This window comes from Salmo salar, chromosome ssa17, assembly GCF_905237065.1.
Source record: "Salmo salar chromosome ssa17, Ssal_v3.1, whole genome shotgun sequence".
In the NCBI taxonomy this organism is placed as follows: domain Eukaryota; kingdom Metazoa; phylum Chordata; class Actinopteri; order Salmoniformes; family Salmonidae; genus Salmo; species Salmo salar.
The window spans coordinates 43872628-43899570 of record NC_059458.1 but is presented as its reverse complement, the minus strand read 5'-3'; the positions used below and the strand labels follow the sequence as shown (position 1 = coordinate 43899570).

Here is a 26943-nt window from a genome sequence, read left to right as displayed (position 1 = left end):
TCCTGTTGAGTATGCATTCCCCTGTATTGTGAATAGACCTAGGTGATGTCTTGATTTACCCAGTTCTATCAATTTAAATTTACCAAAAGTAAAGTGAAATTGATTTGTTATTGATTAATTAATGCATACATTACATTTAATGATATTGACTTTGTCAGATTCTGTCGTGGTGTCTGGTATCGGGGCCGCTGGGCCTGGTATCGGGCCGATACTAGTTCACTGCTACGGTCTTCTAGAGTGGGGTTCTAGAGAGGGGATATTTCCTGGTTGTGTGTGTGTGTGGCTCAGTTGGTAGAACATGGCACTTACAATACCAGGGCTGTAGGTTCAATTACCACTGGTGTCACCAGGGCTGTAATACCAGGGCTGTAGTTCAATTACCACTGGTGTCACCAGGGCTGTAATACCAGGGCTGTAGGTTCAATTACCACTGGTGTCACCAGGGCTGTAATACCAGGGCTGTAGGTTCAATTACCACTGGTGTCACCAGGGCTGTAATACCAGGGCTGTAGTTCAATTACCGCCGGTGTCACCAGTACTGGGGAGGTGGGGAAAAAAAATGTAAGTATCAATTATTATAGATTTTTCTACTGTATTATTGTATGTTTTGTTTATTCCATGTGTTACTGTGTCGAACTGCTTTGCTTAATCTTGGCCAGGTCGCAGTTGCAAATGAGAACTTGTTCTCAACTAGCCTACCTGGTTAAATAAAATAAAAACTCTGAGTTGATTTGAATAAGTGGATCTGCTAAGTGGCATGTATCTGAGTGTACAGTGGTCTGGTCTTTCTCTGGTTCCTGTAGAGACTTGGAGGTAAACCCAGGATGGATATGGTGAGTTAGCGGCGCCTCCCCTGCTGGGCTCGCTTGGCTTTAGCGGCGCCTCCCCTGCTGGGCTCGCTTGGCTTTAGCGGCGCCTCCCCTGCTGGGCTCGCTTGGCTTTAGCGGCGCCTCCCCTGCTGGGCTCGCTTGGCTTTAGCGGCGCCTCCCCTGCTGGGCTCGCTTGGCTTTGGCGGCGCCTCCCCTGCTGGGCTCGCTTGGCTTTGGCGGCGCCTCCCCTGCTGGGCTCGCTTGGCTTTGGCGGCGCCTCCCCTGCTGGGCTCGCTTGGCTTTGGCGGCGCCTCCCCTGCTGGGCTCGCTTGGCTTTGGCGGCGCCTCCCCTGCTGGGCTCGCTTGGCTTTGGCGGCGCCTCGCTTTGGCGCCCAACCTGCTGGCTATAGTACCTAATTGTCATACTTGAGTAAAACTGAAGATACCTTTTTAATAGAAAATGACTCAAGTGAAAGTAACCCAGTAAGATACTACAGTAAAAGTGTTTTTGTTTTAAATATACATTGGTATCAGAAGTGTAAATATTTTCCAAATTCCAGATGGCATTTCTTTTTATTTACGGGTATCCAGTGGCAGTCCAACACATTTACAAATGAAGCGTTTTGTGTTCAGTGAGTCCTCCAGATCAGAGGCAGTAGGGACGACCAGGGATGTTCTCTGTTTAGTGAGTCCACCAGATCAGAGGCAGTAGAGATGACCAGGGATGTTTAGTGAGTCCTCCAGATCAGAGGCAGTAGGGACGACCAGGGATGTTCTCTGTTTAGTGAGTCCTCCAGATCAGAGGCAGTAGGGATGACCAGGGATGTTCTCTGTTTAGTGAGTCCTCCAGATCAGAGGCAGTAGGGATGACCAGGGATGTTCTCTGTTTAGTGAGTCCTCAATATCAGAGGCAGTAGGGACAACCAGGGATGTTCTCTTTAGGGTCCCAAGTGGCGCAGCGGTCTAAGGTACTGCATCTCAGTTCTTGAGGCGTCACTACAGACACCCTGGTTCGAATCCAGGCTGAATCACAACCGGCCGTGATTGGGAGTCCCGTAGGGCGGCACATTTGACCCAGGGTCATCTGGGTTTGGCCGGTGTAGACCGTCATTGTAAATAAGAATTTGTTCTTAAGGGACTTGCCTAGTTAAACGAAACGTGTTTGAGTTGGACCGTTTTGTTATCCTGTTAAGCGTTCAGCATGTAACGTACTTTTTGGTGTCGGGGAAAATGTATAGAACGAAGTACATTCTTTAAGAATGTTGGAAAGTATAAGTTGTTAAAAAATAAACAGTAAAGTACAGATACTACTGTAGTAGTACTTTTTAAAGTATTTTTACTTAAGTAGTACTTCACACCATTGAGTTTGGCACAGTCTGCTGGCTTGGTTTGGCACAGTCTGCTGGCTGGCTGGCTTGGTTTGGCACGGTCTGCTGGCTGGCTGGCTTGGTTTGGCACGGTCTGCTGGCTGGGCCGGCTTGGTTTGGCACGGTCTGCTGGCTGGGCCGGCTTGGTTTGGCACGGTCTGCTGGCTGGGCCGGCTTGGTTTGGCACGGTCTGCTGGCTGGGCCGGCTTGGTTTGGCACGGTCTGCTGGCTGGGCCGGCTTGGTTTGGCACGGTCTGCTGGCTGGGCCGGCTTGGTTTGGCACGGTCTGCTGGCTGGGCCGGCTTGGTTTGGCACGGTCTGCTGGCTGGGCCGGCTTGGTTTGGCACGGTCTGCTGGCTGGGCCGGCTTGGTTTGGCACGGTCTGCTGGCTGGGCCGGCTTGGTTTGGCACGGTCTGCTGGCTGGGCCGGCTTGGTTTGGCACGGTCTGCTGGCTGGGCCGGCTTGGTTTGGCACGGTCTGCTGGCTGGGCCGGCTTGGTTTGGCACGGTCTGCTGGCTGGGCCGGCTTGGTTTGGCACGGTCTGCTGGCTGGGCCGGCTTGGTTTGGCACGGTCTGCTGGCTGGGCCGGCTTGGTTTGGCACGGTCTGCTGGCTGGGCCGGCTTGGTTTGGCACGGTCTGCTGGCTGGGCCGGCTTGGTTTGGCACGGTCTGCTGGCTGGGCCGGCTTGGTTTGGCACGGTCTGCTGGCTGGGCCGGCGTGGTTTGGCACGGTCTGCTGGCTGGGCCGGCTTGGTTTGGCACGGTCTGCTGGCTGGGCCGGCTTGGTTTGGCACGGTCTGCTGGCTGGGCCGGCTTGGTTTGGCACGGTCTGCTGCTGCGTGTGGTGAAATGTTGGACAACGTAATATACTATGAAATCCTGATAGTCAATCTGCAGTGTTTTCTCTCTCTCGGTCTTTCTCGCTCGTCTTTTCACTCGTCTCTCGTCTCCCTCTTCACTACAAACAGGAGCAAGTCGTTGAATGACATCAGACGGTACCCGTCGGCCACGCAAGTGGTGCGCCAGGTTTCTGAGGGTGGCTTCGAGGAGCTAAGCCCCAGCGCCGTGAGCCAGGACCAGCTGCAGACGGTCAGAGCCCGGGTCCACGAGAGTGAGGCCAAGTGGCACAACGTGAGTCCACACACACGGGAGTCCATAACCTGTACCGTCCTGCCCAGTATAACTACTCACCTGTCCCATTTCCTCATAACCATCTGACTGAAATTCTACAATCTGTGATCTCTTTGTGCCCCGACCTATGACCCTGTCAAATCACCATCTTAATCTTATGGGCAGGTGGGACGTTAGCGTCCCACCTTGCCAACATCCGGTGAAATTGCAGCGCGCGAAATTCATAACTCAGTTTAGCTGGCGCGCTTCAGTCAATAATCCACCAGTTTCCCTCCATCAAAATACATACAAAATTAATCCCAAACGTTACTAAAACTTTTCCAAACAATGTTTATAATCCTAATATGTAAATAAACGATAAAATTTAAGACGGAGAATCGTTGTCTTTACTGGAGAAAAATACCAAAGAACGCGCTCTCATTTACGCGCTTGGAAACACTACAGCCAAAATAGGAGCCACCTAGAAACTACAATTTTCTGGCTCATTGTTGCAAAAAACAGCCTGAAACTCTTTCTAGACTGTCGACATCCAGTGGAAGCCCTAGGAACTGCAATCTGGGAGGAATTTGCCTTATAATAAAAGTGACAGCCATTAAACAGTGGTAGGCTGAATTAAAAAAATAAAAATTGGGGGGGGTTCGCCTGTTATACTCAGACATAATTTTAACAGCTTTAGTGTTTTCTATTCAAATCTAGCAATGATATGCATATCCGAGCTTCTGTGCCTGAGTAACAGGCGGTTTACTTTGAGCACGCTTTTCATCCGGACTTGAAAATACTACCCCCCCCTACCCAACAGGTTAAGTGCTGTTTTAAAAACCACATTCTCTGGATCTCTTCACTGGGTTAATTGTTGCTGCAACAAATGAACTCAACAGCAGCATTTGTCTCTGTTGTGATCCATTGTTTTAAGTGTCTCTCCCCCCCCCCACTGATGACTCCTGCCAGGACCTGACCAAGTGGAAGCTCCGGCGTCACAGGTCAAACTGTGACCTGCGGAGGAAGATGCAGGAGAGGGACAACGCAGGGGTCGGGACATGCAGGAGCCTACAAGAGGACAGGTAGGGGACGGACACGGAGACAAGACTTTATGAAACTTTATAGTACTTCCTGCCTGGCCGTTGATGTGTAGCATGATCATTACTATTCATATGTTACCACTCCTCTTTTCATCTGGTACCACAGGGAAGAGGATGAGGAGTCCCTATGCAGCAGTAGCTACAACGAGGTCTCTCCCTCCACCTCGGTCAAGGAAGGTTCCCTGGAGCTCCGAGCCCACACCAGAGACCCTGCCTCGGTCAAGGAGGGTTCCCTAGAGCTCCGAGCCCAAACCAGAGCCTCGACCTCGGTCAAGGAGGGTTCCCTGGAGCTCCGAGCCCCCACCTCGGTCAAGGAGGGTTCCCTGGAGCTCCGAGCCCACACCTCGGTCAAGGAGGGTTCCCTGGAGCTCCGAGCCCAAACCAGAGCCCCCACCTCGGTCAAGGAGGGTTCCCTGGAGCTCCGAGCCCCCACCAGAGCCCCGCTGGCCCTCAGCTCCTCCGTGGAGTCCCCCTACAGCGCCGGAGCCTCGGAACCCTTCACCACCCCCAGCCTGACCCTCCAGGCCCAGGGACCCTCGGCCGGAGCTGTGCCCCAATCGGAGCCCCTCGTCCTGGGGGAGAGGCGTCGTCACACACCGGTGGAGCCAGACGGAGCTGGAGGTTTAGCCACTTTCCCCGACTCTGCCTCTCCCTTCTCCTCCCAGACCCGTGCCCAGAGCATCTCTAGCCCAGCTCTCGTGGTCTCCACTGGACGAGACCAGACCATCTCTAGCCCAGCTCTCGTTGTCTCCACTGGACGAGACCAGATCTCCACGACCCTCACTGGATCTGGTTCAAACCTAACCAGCGGTACCAGCTCCTCCCACAGCCTCTCTGCCTCCATGGACATCCCAGGCCAAGCTCTCCTCTCTACTGTACAGTCCCTGACCTCTGTGGCCCCGGCCCCGGGTCACGTCTCAGCTCCCCAGCGGCAGGAGCTCCATCTCTACAGGTACAGCTCCAGGGCTCCGGGAGGAAGAGGAGGGACTGGGGTGTCTGCCTCTCTCCCCAGGGGATACTGCCGGTCTGAGGGCTCTTCGTCCTGCCTCTCTGCCGGCTTCACCCCCCGGCCGTTTGGAGCCAAGTCTTCCAGAGTGTCCTCGCTACCCAGGCTCTACAACGTGAGGAATGCCTCCGTCTCTGTGTCCCTCCGTCTCTGTGTCCCTAATGCCCCCTTCATTTGTACAGTGTGTTTCAGTATTCAGTTCTTCTGTAGGATGTGCGATAGTTGTACAGTACATCTCTTGTGATTGGATGCTCACGTGTTTGCTCTCTAAATACTACTGCCTCCCTTCAAGGTGTGCTTGGTACTTGTAGTTCTCCCTGGTAGTATGTGGAGGGAGAATTGTGTGTGTGTGGTTTGTACTTGTAGTATGTGGAGGGAGAGGTGTGTGTGTGTGTGTGTGGTTTGTACTTGTAGTATGTGGAGGGAGAGGTGTGTGGTTTGTACTTGTAGTATGTGGAGGGAGAGGTGTGTGTGTGTGTGTGTGGTTTGTACTTGTAGTATGTGGAGGGAGAGGTGTGTGTGTGTGTGTGGTTTGTACTTGTAGTATGTGGAGGGAGGTGTGTGTGGTCTTGTAGTATGTGGAGGGAGAGGTGTGTGTGTGTGTGTGTACTTGTAGTATGTGGAGGGAGAGGTGTGTGTGGTTTGTACTTGTAGTATGTGGAGGGAGAGGTGTGTGTGTGTGGTTTGTACTTGTAGTATGTGGAGGGAGAGGTGTGTGTGGTCTTGTAGTATGTGGAGGGAGAGGTGTGTGTGTGTGTGTGTACTTGTAGTATGTGGAGGGAGAGGTGTGTGTGTGGTTTGTACTTGTAGTATGTGGAGGGAGAGGTGTGTGTGGTTTGTACTTGTAGTATGTGGAGGGAGAGGTGTGTGTGTGTGTGGTTTGTACTTGTAGTATGTGGAGGGAGAGGTGTGTGTGTGTGTGGTTTGTACTTGTAGTATGTGGAGGGAGAGGTGTGTGTGTGGTTTTTACTTGTAGTATGTGGAGGGAGAGGTGTGTGTGTGGTTTGTACTTGTAGTATGTGGAGGGAGAGGTGTGTGTGGTTTGTACTTGTAGTATGTGGAGGGAGAGGTGTGTGTGTGGTTTGTACTTGTAGTATGTGGAGGGAGAGGTGTGTGTGTGGTTTGTACTTGTAGTATGTGGAGGGAGAGGTGTGTGTGTGTGGTTTGTACTTGTAGTATGTGGAGGGAGAGGTGTGTGTGTGTGGTTTGTACTTGTAGTATGTGGAGGGAGAGGTGTGTGTGTGTGGTTTGTACTTGTAGTATGTGGAGGGAGAGGTGTGTGTGTGTGGTTTGTACTTGTAGTATGTGGAGGGAGAGGTGTGTGTGTGTGGTTTGTACTTGTAGTATGTGGAGGGAGAGGTGTGTGTGTGTGTGGTCTGTACTTGTAGTATGTGGAGGGAGAGGTGTGTGTGGTTTGTACTTGTAGTATGTGGAGGGAGAGGTGTGTGTGTGTGTGTGGTTTGTACTTGTAGTATGTGGAGGGAGAGGTGTGTGTGTGGTTTGTACTTGTAGTATGTGGAGGGAGAGGTGTGTGTGTGTGTGTGTGTGTGGTTTGTACTTGTAGTATGTGGAGGGAGAGGTGTGTGTGTGTGTGTGGTCTGTACTTGTAGTATGTGGAGGGAGAGGTGTGTGTGTGTGTGTGGTCTGTACTTGTAGTATGTGGAGGGAGAGGTGTGTGTGTGGTTTGTACTTGTAGTATGTGGAGGGAGAGGTGTGTGTGTGTGTGTGGTTTGTACTTGTAGTATGTGGAGGGAGAGGTGTGTGTGGTTTGTACTTGTAGTATGTGGAGGGAGAGGTGTGTGTGTGTGGTTTGTACTTGTAGTATGTGGAGGGAGAGGTGTGTGTGTGTGGTTTGTACTTGTAGTATGTGGAGGGAGGTGTGTGTGTGGTTTGTACTTGTAGTATGTGGAGGGAGAGGTGTGTGTGGTTTGTACTTGTAGTATGTGGAGGGAGAGGTGTGTGTGTGTGGTTTGTACTTGTAGTATGTGGAGGGAGAGGTGTGTGTGTGGTCTGTACTTGTAGTATGTGGAGGGAGAGGTGTGTGTGTGGTCTGTACTTGTAGTATGTGGAGGGAGAGGTGTGTGTGGTCTGTACTTGTAGTATGTGGAGGGAGAGGTGTGTGTGTGTGGTCTGTACTTGTAGTATGTGGAGGGAGAGGTGTGTGTGTGGTCTGTACTTGTAGTATGTGGAGGGAGAGGTGTGTGTGTGGTCTGTACTTGTAGTATGTGGAGGGAGAGGTGTGTGTGTGGTCTGTACTTGTAGTATGTGGAGGGAGAGGTGTGTGTGTGGTCTGTACTTGTAGTATGTGGAGGGAGAGGTGTGTGTGTGGTCTGTACTTGTAGTATGTGGAGGGAGAGGTGTGTGTGGTTTGTACTTGTAGTATGTGGAGGGAGAGGTGTGTGTGTGGTCTGTACTTGTAGTATGTGGAGGGAGAGGTGTGTGTGTGGTCTGTACTTGTAGTATGTGGAGGGAGAGGTGTGTGTGGTTTGTACTTGTAGTATGTGGAGGGAGAGGTGTGTGTGTGGTTTGTACTTGTAGTATGTGGAGGGAGAGGTGTGTGTGTGGTCTGTACTTGTAGTATGTGGAGGGAGAGGTGTGTGTGTGGTCTGTACTTGTAGTATGTGGAGGGAGAGGTGTGTGTGTGGTCTGTACTTGTAGTATGTGGAGGGAGAGGTGTGTGTGTGGTCTGTACTTGTAGTATGTGGAGGGAGAGGTGTGTGTGTGGTCTGTACTTGTAGTATGTGGAGGGAGAGGTGTGTGTGTGGTCTGTACTTGTAGTATGTGGAGGGAGAGGTGTGTGTGGTTTGTACTTGTAGTATGTGGAGGGAGAGGTGTGTGTGTGGTCTGTACTTGTAGTATGTGGAGGGAGAGGTGTGTGTGTGGTCTGTACTTGTAGTATGTGGAGGGAGAGGTGTGTGTGGTTTGTACTTGTAGTATGTGGAGGGAGAGGTGTGTGTGTGGTTTGTACTTGTAGTATGTGGAGGGAGAGGTGTGTGTGTGTGTGTGTGTGGTCTGATCCTCTTCCATCTCATATGAATAATGCAGTAGTATAACAGGAGGCTCCAGCCTGAGGCCCAATGGCGCCCTATTCCCTATGTAGGGCGGCAGGTAGCCTAGTGGTTAGGGCGCTGGGCCAGCCCCCTATTCCCTATGTAGGGCGGCAGGTAGCCTAGTGGTTAGGGCGCTGGGCCAGCCCCCTATTCCCTATGTAGGGCGGCAGGTAGCCTAGTGGTTAGGGCGCTGGGCCAGCCCCCTATTCCCTATGTAGGGCGGCAGGTAGCCTAGTGGTTAGGGCGCTGGGCCAGCCCCTATTCCCTATGTAGGGCGGCAGGTAGCCTAGTGGTTAGGGCGCTGGGCCAGCCCCCTATTCCCTATGTAGGGCGGCAGGTAGCCTAGTGGTTAGGGCGCTGGGCCAGCCCCCTATGCCCTATATAGGGCGGCAGGTAGCCTAGTGGTTGAGGCGCTGGGCCAGCCCCCTATGCCCTATATAGGGCGGCAGGTAGCCTAGTGGTTAGGGCGCTGGGCCAGCCCCCTATGCCCTATATAGGGCGGCAGGTAGCCTAGTGGTTAGGGCGCTGGGCCAGCCCCTATGCCCTATATAGGGCGGCAGGTAGCCTAGTGGTTAGAGCGCTGGACCAGCCCCCTATGCCCTATATGGGCGGCAGGTAGCCTAGTGGTTAGGGCGCTGGGCCAGCCCCCTATGCCCTATATGGGGCGGCAGGTAGCCTAGTGGTTAGGGCGCTGGGCCAGCCCCTATGCCCTATATAGGGCGGCAGGTAGCCTAGTGGTTAGGGCGCTGGGCCAGCCCCCTATGCCCTATATGGGCGGCAGGTAGCCTAGTGGTTAGGCGCTGGGCCAGCCCCTATGCCCTATATAGGGCGGCAGGTAGCCTAGTGGTTAGGGCGCTGGGCCAGCCCCCTATGCCCTATAGGGCGGCAGGTAGCCTAGTGGTTAGGCGCTGGGCCAGCCCCTATGCCCTATATAGGGCGGCAGGTAGCCTAGTGGTTAGGGCGCTGGGCCAGCCCCCTATGCCCTATATGGGGCGGCAGGTAGCCTAGTGGTTAGGGCGCTGGGCCAGCCCCTATGCCCTATATAGGGCGGCAGGTAGCCTAGTGGTTAGGGCGCTGGGCCAGCCCCTATGCCCTATATAGGGCGGCAGGTAGCCTAGTGGTTAGAGCGCTGGACCAGCCCCCTATGCCCTATATAGGGCGGCAGGTAGCCTAGTGGTTAGGGCGCTGGGCCAGCCCCCTATGCCCTATATAGGGCGGCAGGTAGCCTAGTGGTTAGGGCGCTGGGCCAGCCCCCTATGCCCTATATAGGGCGGCAGGTAGCCTAGTGGTTAGGGCGCTGGGCCAGCCCCCTATGCCCTATATAAGGCGGCAGGTAGCCTAGTGGTTAGAGCGTTGGGCCAGCCCCCTATAACGACACCTATCACACTACTATGGCTGACCCTGTAAAACAACACCTATCATACTACTATGGCTGACCCTGTACAACAACACCTATCATACTACTATGGCTGACCCTGTACAACAACACCTATCATACTACTATGGCTGACCCTGTACAACAACACCTATCATACTACTATGGCTGACCCGGTACTACTATGGCTGACCCGGTACAACAACACCTATCATACTACTATGGCTGACCCTGTACTACTATGGCTGACCCGGTACAACAACACCTATCATACTACTATGGCTGACCCTGTAAAACAACACCTATCATACTACTATGGCTGACCCTGTACAACAACACCTATCATACTATTATGGCTGACCCTGTACAACACCACATTACAGTTGGAGAACTCTCTGCAGAACCGAAATGGTTCTCTGACCTCCACCAAGACACGCCCCCAGAAAATGGTCACTATCTCGGAGGTCGCTGTCGCGGCTCAGCCCTGGGCCACGGCCAATCGGAGCGGCGTGAACCAGGAAGTAAATGAGGAGAGTGGGAATCAGACCCAGCTTTCTATCCTGAAGACCAGAGGTGGTCCTGGACCTGCCACCTGCCCCAAACCCAGCCTGAAAGGACCTTTTGCCCCTTCTCTCCTGCCCAGCCTCCCTGTCCCTGTCTCAGGCAGACAGAACGCCTCTGCCCAGGTGAGCTCAACAGTCTTTAACCTTCAGAAACGCATCAGATGTCACTGGGCTGTCATAATTGTGGCCAGAGTTTTTTTATTTTAATTTTTTTTACCCAATGATGTGTATAAACCCTGGCTGGCTGACTAGGTTGCTTGTATTGAAGTCATTGAGCAGCCATCTTGGCACTCCACAATTGTATGATTTTTGAACCTGCCCTAAGGAGGAGGGGGGGGGCAGAGTTGAACCTGCCCTAGTGGGGGGGGGGGTACAGGGTGGAACCTATCCTGCTGCTGGGTGTCAGAGGGTCTGTGGTTTTCCGTGGGACATCGAATCGCCAGGTGTCACCTTCACCGTGTGTGTGTCGCCCTCAGGTACGTCACGGTGACAGAGTGAGTCTTACCTTGAAGCTTACCAGTCGACCACACTTTGGTTTCAACACTCACTGGGACTCGACAGGAGCGCGAGTCGGAGGCATCCAACCAGGTGAGCGTTGACCCACGGATGGATGGGGACACGTACTTCCTGTGTAGTGTTTTTTTTGTTGTAATCAAATAAGAATTTACCCTAATAGGTAAGATGCCTACAGAAATGTAGCAACAACAGTAAGTAATGGATAACTACAAGTTTGAACAAGCAGCTGAATATTTATCTGGGGATATGTTTCAGTCTCTAAAGGTGTCTTGGTGCTGGAAACGTTTTGAATTGACCATGTCTGGGGTCGTTAGTAATGACATACTGGTTTTTCCGCCGATGTTTCGTTAGCTACAGTACAGGGAGGTGTTCATGAATGTTTAAACAGAGCTGTGAGAGAGAGAGAGAGAGAGGTGTGACTTACCCTGCAACAGAGACCTATAGTCAGAACCACTCTGGAGATCTGTAGTCAGGAGATCTTACAGCCTGAAACTGTTCCCCTGGGGTGGTCAGGTGTGACTGGAAATATGATCTACTGCTATCCTGGAGCTCCTCTCTCTCCTCTCCTGCTGTCCTGGAGCTCCTCTCTCTCCTCTCCTGCTGTCCTGGAGCTCGCCTCTCTCCTCTCCTGCTGTCCTGGAGCTCGCCTCTCTCTCCTCTCCTGCTGTCCTGGAGCTCCCCTCTCTGTCTCTCTGTGTAGTCCTACATTGGTCTAGACGTAGTGAAAGCCCCTCCTCTCCCTCCAGGTAGTCCTACATTGGTCTAGACGTAGTGAAAGCCCCTCCTCTCCCTCCAGGTAGTCCTACATTGGTCTAGACGTAGTGAAAGCCCCTCCTCTCCCTCCAGGTAGTCCTGCATTGGTCTAGACATAGTGAAATCCTCTCCTCTCCCTCCAGGTAGTCCTACATTGGTCTAGACGTAGTGAAAGCCCCTCCTCTCCCTCCAGGTAGTCCTACATTGGTCTAGACGTAGTGAAAGCCCCTCCTCTCCCTCCAGGTAGTCCTACATTGGTCTAGACGTAGTGAAAGCCCCTCCTCTCCCTCCAGGTAGTCCTACATTGGTCTAGACGTAGTGAAAGCCCCTCCTCTCCCTCCAGGTAGTCCTACATTGGTCTAGACGTAGTGAAAGCCCCTCCTCTCCCTCCAGGTAGTCCTACATTGGTCTAGACGTAGTGAAAGCCCCTCCTCTCCCTCCAGGTAGTCCTACATTGGTCTAGACGTAGTGAAAGCCCCTCCTCTCCCTCCAGGTAGTCCTGCATTGGTCTAGACGTAGTGAAATCCTCTCCTCTCCCTCCAGGTAGTCCTGCATTGGTCTAGACGTAGTGAAAGCCCCTCCTCTCCCTCCAGGTAGTCCTACATTGGTCTAGACGTAGTGAAAGCCCCTCCTCTCCCTCCAGGTAGTCCTACATTGGTCTAGACGTAGTGAAAGCCCCTCCTCTCCCTCCAGGTAATCCTACATTGGTCTAGACGTAGTGAAAGCCCCTCCTCTCCCTCCAGGTAGTCCTGCATTGCTCTAGACGTAGTGAAATCCTCTCCTCTCCCTCCAGGTAGTCTTACATTGGTCTAGACGTAGTGAAAGCCTCTCCTCTCTCCCTCCAGGTAGTCCTGCAGACTTGTGCCAGCTGCGTGCAGGTGATGAGATCGTGTCTGTTGGTGGGCACAGGGTGGCAGAGATGAGCCACGGCCAGTGGAAGGGTACGATGACCTCTGCCCTGCAGAAGGGCAGTCTCACCATGGACGTACAGCGCTATGGTAACAACGGTGAGGGAAAGACTCCCCACCCCTCCACCTGACCTGCTGGGAGCTCTGTTTGTCCCTCACCGCTTGCCTTCCTGTAGTGTCCCTCTATGTTTGTCCCTCACCGCTTGCCTCCCTGTAGTGTCCCTCAACACTTGCCTTCCTGTAGTGTCCCTCTCTGTTTGTCCCTCACCGCTTGCCTTCCTGTAGTGTCCCTCAACACTTGCCTTCCTGTAGTGTCCCTCTCTGTTTGTCCCTCACCGCTTGCCTCCCTGTAGTGTCCCGCTATGTTTGTCCCTCAACACTTGCCTCCCTGTAGTGTCCCTCTCTGTTTGTCCCTCAACACTTGCCTTCCTGTAGTGTGTCTCTCTGTTTGTCCCTCAACACTTGCCTTCCTGTAGTGTCTCTCTGTTTGTCCCTCAACACTTGCCTTCCTGTAGTGTCCCTCTGTTTGTCCCTCACCGCTTGCCTCCCTGTAGTGTCCCTCTCTGTTTGTCCCTCACCGCTTGCCTCCCTGTAGTGTCCCTCTCTGTTTGTCCCTCACCGCTTGCCTCCCTGTAGTGTCCCTCTATGTTTGTCCCTCACCGCTTGCCTCCCTGTAGTGTCCCGCTATGTTTGTCCCTCACCGCTTGCCTCCCTGTAGTGTCCCGCTATGTTTGTCCCTCACCGCTTGCCTCCCTGTAGTGTCCCGCTATGTTTGTCCCTCACCGCTTGCCTCCCTGTAGTGTCCCGCTATGTTTGTCCCTCACCGCTTGCCTCCCTGTAGTGTCCCGCTATGTTTGTCCCTCACCGCTTGCCTCCCTGTAGTGTCCCGCTATGTTTGTCCCTCACCGCTTGCCTCCCTGTAGTGTCCCTCTCTGTTTGTCCCTCAACGCTTCCCTCCCTCCCTGTAGTGTCCCTCTCTGTTTGTCCCTCAACGCTTCCCTCCCTCCCTGTAGTGTCCCTGTCTGTTTGTCCCTCAACGCTTCCCTCCCTCCCTGTAGTGTCCCTCTCTGTTTGTCCCTCAACGCTTCCCTCCCTCCCTGTAGTGTCCCTGTCTGGTTTTTGTCCCTCAACGCTTCCCTCCCTCCCTGTAGTGTCCCTGTCTGGTTTTTGTCCCTCACCGCTTCCCTCCCTCCCTGTAGTGTCCCTGTCTGGTTTTTGTCCCTCACCACTTGTCTAAATTGATTGGTGATGTGAAAGCTAGACGTGGTTATAGCCTCTAAGTGAATATCTCCCTGAGGAGAGGGAAGGGAAGTACTGGTTGTTAAATGGGATTCCATGTTTGTTTGTTATCTGGTTTTGTTTAGAAACACTCTTCATCAAAGCAATATGTTGGTTAGGTTCTACGGCAACAAAACTGGGAAAGGTTTCTGTCACACTTTCTGTTCCAGACACACGTTTTATCAACCTAACAAGTATAGACTGTTTGTCCATCATAGGGCTCCGTAGAGAACCCTGGCTGGCTGTTTGTCCATCATAGGGCTCCGTAGAGAACCCTGGCTGTTTGTCCATCATAGGGCTCCGTAGAGAACCCTGACTGGCTGTTTGTCCATCATAGGGCTCCGTAGAGGACCCTGACTGTTTGTCCCTCATAGGGCTCCGTAGAGGACCCTGACTGGCTGTTTGTCCATCATAGGGCTCCGTAGAGAACCCTGGCTGGCTGTTTGTCCATCATAGGGCTCCGTAGAGAACCCTGGCTGGCTGTTTGTCCATCATAGGGCTCCGTAGAGGACCCTGGCTGGCTGTTTGTCCATCATAGGGCTCCGTAGAGAACCCTGGCTGGCTGTTTGTCCATCATAGGGCTCCGTAGAGAACCCTGGCTGGCTGTCCATCATAGGGCTCCGTAGAGAACCCTGACTGGCTGTTTGTCCATCATAGGGCTCCGTAGAGGACCCTGACTGTTTGTCCCTCATAGGGCTCCGTAGAGGACCCTGGCTGGCTGTTTGTCCATCATAGGGCTCCGTAGAGGACCCTGGCTGGCTGTTTGTCCATCATAGGGCTCCGTAGAGGACCCTGACTGGCTGTTTGTCCCTCATAGGGCTCCGTAGAGGACCCTGACTGGCTGTTTGTCCATCATAGGGCTCCGTAGAGGACCCTGACTGGCTGTTTGTCCATCATAGGGCTCCGTAGAGAACCCTGACTGGCTGTTTGTCCATCATAGGGCTCCGTAGAGGACCCTGACTGGCTGTTTGTCCCTCATAGGGCTCCGTAGAGGACCCTGACTGGCTGTTTGTCCCTCATAGGGCTCCGTAGAGGACCCTGACTGGCTGTTTGTCCATCATAGGGCTCCGTAGAGGACCCTGACTGGCTGTTTGTCCATCATAGGGCTCCGTAGAGGACCCTGACTGGCTGTTTGTCCATCATAGGGCTCCGTAGAGGACCCTGACTGGCTGTTTGTCCATCATAGGGCTCCGTAGAGGACCCTGACTGGCTGTTTGTCCATCATAGGGCTCCGTAGAGGACCCTGACTGGCTGTTTGTCCATCATAGGGCTCCGTAGAGGACCCTGACTGGCTGTTTGTCCATCATAGGGCTCCGTAGAGGACCCTGACTGGCTGTTTGTCCATCATAGGGCTCCGTAGAGGACCCTGACTGACTGTTTGTCCATCATAGGGCACCGTAGAGAACCCTGACTGGCTGTTTGTCCATCATAGGGCTCCGTAGAGGACCCTGGCTGGCTGTTTGTCCCTCATAGGGCTCCGTAGAGGACCCTGGCTGGCTGTTTGTCCCTCATAGGGCTCCGTAGAGGACCCTGGCTGGCTGTTTGTCCCTCATAGGGCTCCGTAGAGGACCCTGGCTGGCTGTTTGTCCCTCATAGGGCTCCGTAGAGGACCCTGACTGGCTGTTTGTCCCTCATAGGGCTCCGTAGAGGACCCTGACTGGCTGTTTGTCCATCATAGGGCTCCGTAGAGGACCCTGACTGGCTGTTTGTCCATCATAGGGCTCCGTAGAGAACCCTGACTGACTGTTTGTCCCTCATAGGGCTCCGTAGAGGACCCTGGCTGTTTGTCCATCATAGGGCTCCGTAGAGAACCCTGGCTGGCTGTTTGTCCATCATAGGGCTCCGTAGAGAACCCTGACTGACTGTTTGTCCGTCATAGGGCTCCGTAGAGGACCCTGGCTGTTTGTCCATCATAGGGCTCCGTAGAGAACCCTGACTGGCTGTTTGTCCATCATAGGGCTCCGTAGAGAACCCTGGCTGGCTGTTTGTCCATCATAGGGCACCGTAGAGAACCCTGGCTGTTTGTCCATCATAGGGCTCCGTAGAGAACCCTGACTGGCTGTTTGTCCATCATAGGGCTCCGTAGAGAACCCTGGCTGGCTGTTTGTCCATCATAGGGCTCCGTAGAGGACCCTGACTGGCTGTTTGTCCATCATAGGGCTCCGTAGAGGACCCTGACTGGCTGTTTGTCCCTCATAGGGCTCCGTAGAGGACCCTGGCTGGCTGTTTGTCCATCATAGGGCTCCGTAGAGGACCCTGGCTGGCTGTTTGTCCATCATAGGGCTCCGTAGAGAACCCTGACTGGCTGTTTGTCCATCATAGGGCTCCGTAGAGAACCCTGGCTGGCTGTTTGTCCATCATAGGGCACCGTAGAGAACCCTGGCTGTTTGTCCATCATAGGGCTCCGTAGAGAACCCTGACTGGCTGTTTGTCCATCATAGGGCTCCGTAGAGAACCCTGGCTGGCTGTTTGTCCATCATAGGTCTCCGTAGAGAACCCTGGCTGTTTGTCCATCATAGGGCTCCGTAGAGGACCCTGGCTGGCTGTTTGTCCATCATAGGGCACCGTAGAGAACCCTGACTATCAATGTATTTGGTTTGCATGTTTCTACATGTTGATCTGTCCTGGTAGAGCTTTTACTACATGTCAAAGCTTGTGATGTTGGTTTGGTTGTAGTGGAAGACGACTGGGGGCTTTTCTCTCACTGTTTGGTCCTCCCTGTTCCACACTACATTTAGGTTTTAATGTTTATTCGCAGTAAAAGTATTGACTTTCTATTGATCAGCTATTAGGCTACTGATTTGCTAATCAGAACTCCCGGCCTACTGATCGAGGATCAATAATTTAGCGTACTGATTTTGTGAATCAATGTTTGTAAACCTTTGTGGACCGGGCCTGTGTTGTGACGGCCTGGGGTCAGAGGCCTTGTGGCGGACCGGGCCTGTGTTGTGACGGACTGGGGCCAGCGGCCTTGTGGCGGACCGGGCCTGTGTTGGGACGGACTGGGGTCAGAGGTCTTGTGGCGGACCGGGCCTGTGTTGTGACGGACTGGGGTCAGAGGCTTTGTGGCGGACCGGGCCTGTGTTGTGACGGACTGGGGTCAGAGGCTTTGTGGCGGACCGGGCCTGTGTTGTGACGGACTGGGGCCAGCGGCCTTGTGGCGGACCGGCCTGTGTTGTGACGGACTGGGGCCAGCGGCCTTGTGGCGGACCGGCCTGTGTTGTGACGGACTGGGGCCAGCGGCCTTGAGGCGGACCGGGCCTGTGTTGGGACGGACTGGGGTCAGAGGTCTTGTGGCGGACCGGGCCTGTGTTGTGACGGACTGGGGCCAGCGGCCTTGTGGCGGACCGGGCCTGTGTTGGGACGGACTGGGGTCAGAGGCCTTGTGGCGGACCGGGCCTGTGTTGTGACGGACTGGGGCCAGCGGCCTTGTGGCGGACCGGGCCTGTGTTGGGACGGACTGGGGTCAGAGGCTTTGTGGCGGACCGGGCCTGTACCACCCATGAGATCATCCATCTGACCAGTGGTGTTCTGACACTTTCAGGTCCAACTGATACCAGCAGAGAGACAACGATGGTGAAACTGGCCCAGCTCAACGGACAAGAGGTCAATGTGTCACTTTTTTTTTCTTCTTTTATATACGATCAGTATTGACGTCTCTAACGCATTTACTGACACGACTTGAGTGATGAAGGAAACGGGTTACAAACAAATCTAAATCTCTTTTCATATCTTTTCCCCCCTCTCTCCTAGGGGGTGACCTCTAAAAGCACGAAGGGAGGTTTTCGGGACGATCCTCTGGCTATCAGAAGTAAAGGTAATGAATGAATTGACTAGGAAAGGTACAGTGCCTTCAGCAAGTAATCACACCCCTTGACTTTTCCCAAAATTTTGTTAGTCTGAAATGTAAAATTTAATAAAATGGAGGTTTTATGTTTTTCAAATTAATGTGAAAAAATTAAATGCTGAAGTGACTCTGGTCAATAAGTATTCAATCCCTTTATGGCAAGCCGAAATAAGTTCAGGAGAACAAATGTATTCTCACACGGTGTGCGATTTTTTTATTTTATTTTTTTATTTTTTTTATTGTGTTTAACATTTTATTATTTGAATGAGAACCTCTCTGTAACCCGCTCATACAATTATCTCTAAGGTTCCTCACAAAGACCAGGGAGATTTTCCAAGGCCTCGCAAAGAAGGGCACCTATTGGTAGATGGGGGGGGAAATAAAAAGCAGACATTGAATATCCCTTTGAGCATGGTGAAGTTATTAATTACACTTTGGATGGCGCATAAATGCACCCAGTCACTACAAAGATACAGGCGTCCTTCCTAACTCAGTTGCCGGAGAGGAAGGAAACTGCTCAAGGATCCTTCCTAACTCGTATATGAGATTTCTGCATTTTATTTTCAATACATTTACAAACATAAAAATACTTTATTATGGGGTATTGTGTGAGATATCTATTTAATTTTAAATTCAGGCTTTAACACAACAAAATGTGAAATAAGTCAAGGGGTATAATTACTTTCTGAAGGCGATGTATCGTTTGAAATGACCTGAAGGTTTTACAGGTTCCTGGGTGTTACTTTTAGGAAACTCTGTTACACTCTCACTTCCTCTTCTCTTTCGCACTTCCTGTTTCCTCTCCTGTGTAGAACATGATCTGATTGTTCTGAAAACCCAGAAAAGGAGAGCAGAGTTTTTTAATCAGAAAGGTAACAGTTAATGTCTGTCGCCAGGCTTTGTCGTTGTTGGCTGGTGTTTGGGGCTGGTGTTGGTTTATATTAAATTAGTCATTTAAGCCGTTTTTGCTTTGTAGCTGAAACGGCTCAACACTGGCGACGCTTGTTTGGCCTCGATTCTGCTGCCCATAAATATATTAAATACAAACGCAACATGCAACGATTTTTATTGAGTTAATTTAAGGAAATCAAATTCATTAGACCCTAATTGATGGATTTCACATGACTGGGAATACAGAGATGCTTTTGTTGGTAACAGATACCTGATCTGTAGCAGGAGACGGGCCCCTCTCCCGGTTACCCGCTCTGGGGCGGGGGCCCCTCTCCCGGTTACCCGCTCTGGGGCGGGGGCCCCTCTCCCGGTTACCCGCTCTGGGGCGGGGGCCCCTCTCCCGGTTACCCGCTCTGGGGCGGGGGCCCCTCTCCCGGTTACCCGCTCTGGGGCGGGGCCCCTCTCCCGGTTACCCGCTCTGGGGCGGGAGGGCGGGGGCCCCTCTCCCGGTTACCCGCTCTGGGGCGGGAGGGCGGGGGCCCCTCTCCCGGTTACCCGCTCTGGGGCGGGAGGGCGGGGGCCCCTCTCCCGGTTACCCGCTCTGGGGCGGGAGGGCGGGGGCCCCTCTCCCGGTTACCCGCTGGTACTGTCATAACACAGCTCTTTCCCCTCAGCCTCACCAGGAGTCAGCTCTATGGTCTACCTATGTGGTGAGTGTGTGTGTGTGTGTGCAGTGCTCTGACGTTGAAGCTACAACACTCCAGTATCTGGACCGTCTCTCCCAGGCAGCTCTGTGATTCGTTGATTACTACCTAGTCAGTGTGTGTGTGAATGTCAGCTGATTGGAGCTGTGGTATGAGATCAGAGGCTGGCTCTTTTGGGCGTGTGCTTTATGCTTCATTCAGAAGGCTCTATTTGGGCGTTTGATTTGCAGTGCTCTTTGATTCATTCAGGAGGCTCTTTTTGGGCGTTTGATTTGCAGTGCTCTTTGCTTCATTAATAAATAGGGTGAGATAAGTGAGCCCGATTTTTGGAAACATTTATTCTCACATTGGCTGACTGTTAACACACACTCTCCCCCCCTCTACTCTCCCCCCCTCTCTACTCTCCCCCCCTCTCTACTCTCCCCCCCTCTCTACTCTCCCCCCCTCTCCTCTCTACCCTCCCCCCTCTCTCTGTTAGGCGGATCGGCGTCGGCAATATCTGATGTAAGTCATAGGAACAAGATGGGGGAACAGTGGCTCTTAAGGGTGTGTGTGTGTGTGTGTGTGTGGTAGTATTCTGTGGGTGGGTGGTGGTATTCTGTGGGTGGGTGGTGGTATTCTGTGGGTGGGGTAGGTAATATTCTGGGTCGTCCTCCAGCTCCAGGTACCGTCCCTCAGCACCTCCTCCTCCAGTTGGTCCTGGGACCCCGAGGAAGAGAGGAGGAGGCAGGAGAAGTGGCAGGAGGAGCAGGAGCGCCTCCTACAGGTCCGTAAGACTGACTCGCTCTCGCCTCCTACAGGTCCATAAGACTGACTCGCTCTCGCCACCTCCTGCAGGTCCGGGAGACTGGCTCGCTCTCGCCACCTCCTGCAGGTCCGGGAGACTGGCTCGCTCTCGCCACCTCCTGCAGGTCCGGGAGACTGGCTCGCTCTCGCCACCTCCTGCAGGTCCGGGAGACTGGCTCGCTCTCGCCACCTCCTGCAGGTCAGGGAGACTGGCTCGCTCTCGCCACCTCCTGCAGGTCAGGGAGACTGGCTCGCTCTCGCCTCCTCCTGCAGGTCAGGGAGACTGGCTCGCTCTCGCCTCCTCCTGCAGGTCAGGGAGACTGGCTCGCTCTCGCCTCCTCCTGCAGGTCAGGGAGACTGACTCGCTCTCTTAGCCTGGAACCACACTGAGTAAATATCACTGATCTTCCACTTCAGTGATTCAGCGTGGAACTGCTTTCATTGGAGCCGTTTGTCCCCGTGTCTGTTAGGATTAAAAGCGTCAATTCTGGGCTACATTTACCCGTAGTCTGAGAGAATGCTGATTGGACAGCTTACTTGTCTTGTGTGATGTTGTACAGGAGAAGTACCGTGAGGACCAGGAGAGGCTGGATGCTGAGTGGCAGCAGGCCCAGGAGGAGGCAGGATACAGACAGGCTGAGGTGACCCCTGATCCTCTACCGTCCAGAGGCATCGTGGGAAATGTAGTCCCTTGTGTCGACTCATCCGCACCGAACACGGAGAGCGCAGGAGAGATGACCAATGGGATCGCTAGCCTTGCCAGTCCTCAGCCGGTCTTGAGCCAGCCCATGCCCCCTGTTGCCCATGTGGCATCCAATCAAAAGAAGGAAGTTGTTTTTGACGGGGGAAGAAGGGAGGAGCCTCATCCTCAAGAAGGGAGGAGCTTGGAAGAGGAGACTGGTGGACTGGCAGAAGGAGATACTTGGTGAGGAAGACCATATCTTTGTTATTATTTACTTCTCGTGGTGATGTTTAAAGGCATCACTCTGCCCAGTGGCACTACTGCCCTGTTCAAGAGAATCAAATCCTTGATGCATTGTGGGTCAATTGTGACTGACTTATCTAGTTTCTGATTTCAAGGTGATTTGTGGACCAGTCAGTCACGACTTGCTGGCTGCTGTCAAACAAGCCTAAATTGTTCGTCTGCTGTGATTGTCCTCTCGCTCTGTCCTCTCGCCCTGCCCTTTGTCCTCTCGCCCTGCCCTTTGTCCTCTCGCTCTGTCCTCTCGCCCTGCCCTTTGTCCTCTCGCTCTGTCCTCTCGCCCTGCCCTTTGTCCTCTCGCTCTGTCCTCTCGCCCTGCCCTTTGTCCTCTCGCTCTGTCCTCTCGCCCTGCCCTTTGTCCTCTCGCTCTGTCCTCTCGCCCTGCCCTTTGTCCTCTCGCTCTGTCCTCTCGCCCTGCCCTTTGTCCTCTCGCCCTGCCCTCTCGCTCTGTCCTGGCTGCCTCCTCTGCTGCCTCTGCCTCCAGGTCTGGGGACTCCTATGGTTTCACCCAGCTATCTATAGCTGACAGGTCAGTCAGTACTAGAGATTCCTCCTATGGTTTCACCCAGCTAGGGGGCTTGGGAGTGCACCTTTTGTGACGGTAAACTGTCAATTAATCATGTGGTGATATTTGTACGTCAATCACCTTGATGCTTGTATGACTGGTTGTGCTCAGTGTTTGTATGTGTGAGTGATGTCTTGTATAACCTGACAGACTAATGTGTTTGTTGATCAGGATGAAATCCAAGTCCTTCCCGTCGCTGGAGGGTTTCCACAGACAGGAAGTGAAAGGTCAGCCTCTACTGTTGACTAACCCTCTGTTTAATGAGTGGGCTCCCCATTCCAAACCCAGCTTTGATCTCGATGTACTTTTTACACCATGTTGGTCGAATCTAACCGGTCCTCTCATATAGCCGAGGCCCAGGGGGGCTGGGTAATGACTCTAACCAGTCCTCTCATATAGCCGAGGCCCAGGGGGGCTGGGGAGGGCTGGCTAATGACTCTAACCAGTCCTCTCGTTTAGCCGAGGCCCAGGGAGACAGGGGGAGGGCTGGGTAATGACTCTAACCGGTCCTCTCATATAGCCGAGGCCCAGGGGGGCTGGGGAGGGCTGGGTAATGACTCTAACCAGTCCTCTCGTTTAGCCGAGGCCCAGGGGGGCTGGGTAATGACTCTAACCGGTCCTCTTGTTTAGCCGAGGCCCAGGGGGGCTGGGGAGGGCTAGGTAATGACTCTAACCAGTCCTCTCGTTTAGCCGAGGCCCAGGGAGACAGGAGGGCTGCTGGGTAATGACTCTCCTCACCTCTTTATATTGTGATAGAGGGGTTTCTTTACACCTATTGGTCGTGTTGGAATAATATTCTTCACTCATTGGACAATGCTCGAATGACCGTCCTTCTTTATTGGTCTTGCTGTAGGAACTACGATCTGATTGGTTTATACTGTCTCTGTCTCTGCTCTCTGGTTGGTTATTAGGCGTTACCGGGGAGGTCGCTAGGAGGAAGTCTCGTCAGAGCATGTCGTTAGTCGAGGCTGAGAGGCAACAGATCCTGGAGGAGATGAGGAAGAGGACGGCTCTGCTGACCGACAACAGCTGGATACGACAACGGTCCACCTCTGACAACAAACAGCCCAATTACCGGCGAGGGCCAATGAGGAGGTAGGAGGGAGGGGTCTATCCAATTACCGGCGAGGGCCTAGGAGGTGGGAGGGGTCTATCCAATTACCGGCGAGGGCCTAGGAGGTGGGAGGGGTCTATCCAATTACCGGCGAGGGCCAATGAGGTAGGAGGGAGGGGTCTATCCAATTACCGGCGAGGGCCAATGAGGTAGGAGGGAGGGGTCTATCCAATTACCGGCAAGGGCCAATGAGGTAGGAGGGGGTGTGCCACTTGGAATGTACCTCTCTCTCTCTCTCTCTCTCTCTCTCTCTCCGTGACCTGTTATCTGACCTCTCGGCAGGTACGACTCTCTGGACAACCTTTCCTCTTCTTCCTCTCTGCTCTCGAACCCCCAACGCCCCCACTCCTCCCTGGGTTTCTCCGCCCCATACTGCCCCCCTTCCTCCCGGCACAGCATGGGTGGAGCCCTGGGGGGTTACTCCAACGGGACCCAGAAACACAGCCCTACCAAGCCCCGCCCCTTCAGCGCGTCTTCCACCCCACCCAACACCGGAGAGGAACCCGCCACCGGCGAATCACGACCCGTCTCACAGCAGCACGACCGGTAATGGACCAATTGGGACTTGCGCTGTGTGTTGTATGTTTAAAATGGACAGTGCATTCTGAGAGTATTCAGATCCCATGACTTTGTTACATTACAGCCTTATTGTAAATTTGATTTAAATTGTTTTCCCCCTCATCAATCTACACACAATACCCCATAATGACAGACATTTCTGCACGTTTATTAAAAATTAAAAAAAAACATTTTACATAAGTATTCAGACCCTTTGCTTAGTACTTTGTTAAAGCATCTTTGGCAGTGATTACAGCATCGAGTCTTCTTGGGTATGACACGAGAGCTGTCCCGAAGCCACTGTCTTGGTTGTCTTGGCTGTGTGAACTTTCACCCCAGTCTGGAGCAGGTTTTCATCAAGGATCTCTCTGTACTTTGCTTCGTTCGTCTTTGCCTCGATCCTGACTAGTCTCCCGGTCCCTGCCGCTGGAAAAACATCCCCACAGCATGATGCTGCCACCACCATGCTTCACCGTAAGGATGGTGCCAGGTTTCATCCAGATGTGACGCTTTGCATTCAGGCCAAGGCTTAGGTTTTGGCTTAGGTTTTTGCTCTGACCTTATATAGACAGGTGTGTGCCTTTCCAAATCATGTCCAATCAATTGAATTTACCACAGGTGGACTCCAATCAAGTTGTAGAAACATCTCAAGGATGATCAATGGAAACAGGATGCACCTGAGCTCAATTTAGAGTCTCATAGCAAAGGGTCTGAATACTTATGTAATGTGTCTAAAAACTTGTGTTCACTTTGTCATTAGGGGGGCCTTGTGATGTCAGAATGGGGCCTTGTGATGTCAGAATGGGGCCTTGTGATGTCAGAATGGGCTTTATTGTGTTTAGATTGAGGAATAAATAATTTAATCCATTTTAGAATAAGGCTGTAATGTAACAGTGTGGGGGGGGGAAAGTCAAAGGGGTGTGAATACTTTCCAAATCCACCATCTTTGCGTTTTTCAGTGCTGTAGTCTGATCCCCGAGAGGAGAATGAGGGGTGACTTAGCAGTAGGAACAAGGATGGATGGACAGAGAAAGGCTTCATGTATAATCAATAAGCCATCATAATACATTAAATACAAGGGCCTTTTTGGGGGGAAAAATAAAAACCCAATTTCAGTTTTATCTTCCCCGTGAACGTGTAGCTCATCGTCCAGCCATGTGGGAGGACACCTTTTCAATGGATGTTTCCCCCCCCCCAGATCAGTCTGGTCCCTCTGTGATCCCTCCTCTCTCATCCTGTTTTTCTTCCTGTGTTCTGTCTCTCTGTCTCTCTGTCTCTCTCTGTCTCTCTCTGTCTCTCTCTGTCTCTCTCTGTCTCTCTCTGTCTCTCTCTGTCTCTCTCTGTCTCTCTCTGTCTCTCTCTGTCTCTCTCTGTCTCTCTCTGTCTCTCTCTGTCTCTCTCTGTCTCTCTCTGTCTCTCTGTCTCTCTGTCTGCAGAGTGCTGACTTCTCGTCAGGTGTGTTCAGTGTGTGTGTGTCCTATGGGCAGAGGGGCTGCCATGGTCATTGAGACCCTGAACCTCTGCTTCCACCTGGCCTGCTTTCAGGTGAGTCGTCTGGTCTGGACCTCATTCACCTGGTCGGAGGAGAGGTCCTCTACAAAACCTGTCAGCACACTCAATGACCCTTCACAGCATGAGCTAATGGGCACTGTAGCGGGCCGGCTGGCTGGCTTCACCTGGGCGCTGTGGCCGGCTGGCTGGCTTCACCTGGGCGCTGTGGCCGGCTGGCTGGCTTCACCTGGGCGCTGTGGCCGGCTGGCTGGCTTCACCTGGGCGCTGTGGCCGGCTGGCTGGCTTCACCTGGGCGCTGTGGCCGGCTGGCTGGCTTCACCTGGGCGCTGTGGCCGGCTGGCTGGCTTCACCTGGGCGCTGTGGCCGGCTGGCTGGCTTCACCTGGGCGCTGTGGCCGGCTGGCTGGCTTCACCTGGGCGCTGTGGCCGGCTGGCTGGCTTCACCTGGGCGCTGTGGCCGGCTGGCTGGCTTCACCTGGGCGCTGTGGCCGGCTGGCTGGCTTCACCTGGGCGCTGTGGCCGGCTGGCTTCAGGTGTCACCTTTCTTTGGGGTTTTCCTTGGTTGGTGACGCTAACTCTCTCTCTACGGCGGTAGGGCTGGTGACGCTAACTCTCTCTCTACGGCGGTAGGGCTGGTGACGCTAACTCTCTCTCTACGGCGGTAGGGCTGGTGACGCTAATCACAGTCCATCTCCTCCTCTCCCTCAGTGTGTGGACTGCAGGTGCCGACTTGGCGGGTCAGAAGTCAGAGCCCAGATCAGAATCAGTAACGGGAAGCCTTACTGTGACCCCTGCTACATCCGACTCAAGTGTAAGTCATTTATACAGGAAGTACAGGAGTCCCGATTTTTAAAAGAGTCTCCCTCCCCCGTCTCCCCCTCCCCGTCTCCGCTCTCCCCCTCTCCGTCTCCCTCTCCTCCTACTCCGCTCTCCCCCTCTCCGTCTCCCTCTCTCCGTCTCCGTCTCCCTCTCCGTCTCCCTCTCCGTCTCCCTCTCCGTCTCCCTCTCCGTCTCCCTCTCCGTCTCCTCTCCGTCTCCCTCTCCGTCTCCCTCTCCGTCTCCCTCTCCGTCTCCCTCTCCGTCTCCCTCTCCGTCTCCCTCTCCGTCTCCCTCTCCGTCTCCCTCTCCGTCTCCCTCTCCGTCTCCCTCTCCGTCTCCCTCTCCGTCTCCCTCTCCGTCTCCCTCCCCCGTCTCCCTCCCCCCTCTCCGTCTCCCTCCCCCGTCTCCCTCCCCCGTCTCCGCTCTCCCCCTCTCCGTCTCCCTCTCCTCCTACTCCGCTCTCCCGTTCTACTGATCCACCTGCTGTCGCCTCATTAATGAGAACATGCCTGACATTTTAATGAGCGGAAGGTCTACTTGGAGAAGACTGGACTGTCGTTTTTGGATGTTTAGTCCTAAAACTCAGTAATTTAGATGACGTGTCATTACTACTGATTTTAGATGAGACGTAATCAATGTTCTCTCTTTATGACTTTTCAGCTCACCTTGCCACCTCCCAGTGACCAGAATGCATTGCAGCAGATTGAGGAGGAGACGACGACGGTGGAGAACTTGACTATGACCTTCTGTTGACTACGTATTTACAGCTGGTTAACGTTTGTTTTTGTTTTTTAGGGAACAATCCACCGATTTATACTATGGCTTCCTTATTCCCTACATAGTGCACTACCCATAGGGCTCTGGTTAATAGTAGTGCACTTTGTAGGGAATAGGGGGCCATACACTACGTCTCTGACTAAGTTTTGGTGTTCTTCCGTAGTTAATTAACTACTGTACTTGTCCGTAGCGTTTAATATGCAATCGATGGCTATCCACGACAATATCTGGACACGTGGTAGTTAAGAGCTATAGGGAGTTTTTAAATCACAATTGAGACTTGGGATTTGTTTTTCTTTGTTGATGAAGTAAATTTAATAAATGAATCTAATAAATGTGAGCATTGTATTTGACATACTTCTCTTTTGTAATTTTTCTCTGTAGATAATCTCTACCTTACGAATTTACTTTATTTTGTTTTGTTGAAATATATGTTATTGAGATTTATTTTTCCCTTCCTGAGATGTCTAAAATATTAGTTGCTCAGTACAAGTGGTAGAGAAAAAAAGCACATCTCACAAGTTGATCATCCCGTCACTTAAACTCTGTTGTT

The 26943-nt window shown here is 53.0% G+C and overlaps 1 protein-coding gene across 13 annotated transcripts in view; it reads left to right on the top strand.

Annotated features, from left to right (window-relative positions):
- lmo7b (LIM domain 7b) overlaps positions 1-26743 on the top strand; it is a 46574-nt gene extending 19831 nt beyond the window's left edge. For 3 of the 13 annotated variants that reach the window (XM_045699623.1, XM_045699614.1, XM_045699613.1), the window contains 20 exons: positions 804-833; positions 3146-3308; positions 4257-4369; positions 4494-5508; positions 10202-10504; positions 10858-10969; positions 12496-12657; positions 17381-17442; positions 17590-17653; positions 18496-18555; positions 19757-19782; positions 19937-20044; positions 20625-20989; positions 21531-21575; positions 21783-21838; positions 22523-22706; positions 23008-23271; positions 24720-24828; positions 25503-25605; positions 26274-26743. In XM_045699623.1, coding sequence (XP_045555579.1) covers positions 804-833; positions 3146-3308; positions 4257-4369; positions 4494-5508; positions 10202-10504; positions 10858-10969; positions 12496-12657; positions 17381-17442; positions 17590-17653; positions 18496-18555; positions 19757-19782; positions 19937-20044; positions 20625-20989; positions 21531-21575; positions 21783-21838; positions 22523-22706; positions 23008-23271; positions 24720-24828; positions 25503-25605; positions 26274-26296 — 3367 coding nt within the window. In that variant the 3' untranslated portion in view covers positions 26297-26743. The remainder of the gene's footprint in view (positions 1-803; positions 834-3145; positions 3309-4256; positions 4370-4493; positions 5509-10201; positions 10505-10857; positions 10970-12495; positions 12658-17380; positions 17443-17589; positions 17654-18495; positions 18556-19756; positions 19783-19936; positions 20045-20624; positions 20990-21530; positions 21576-21782; positions 21839-22522; positions 22707-23007; positions 23272-24719; positions 24829-25502; positions 25606-26273) is intronic. The other 10 variants (XM_045699615.1, XM_045699617.1, XM_045699616.1 and 7 more) reach the window with 10 other exon arrangements.
- Positions 26744-26943: the final 200 nt, after the last annotated feature.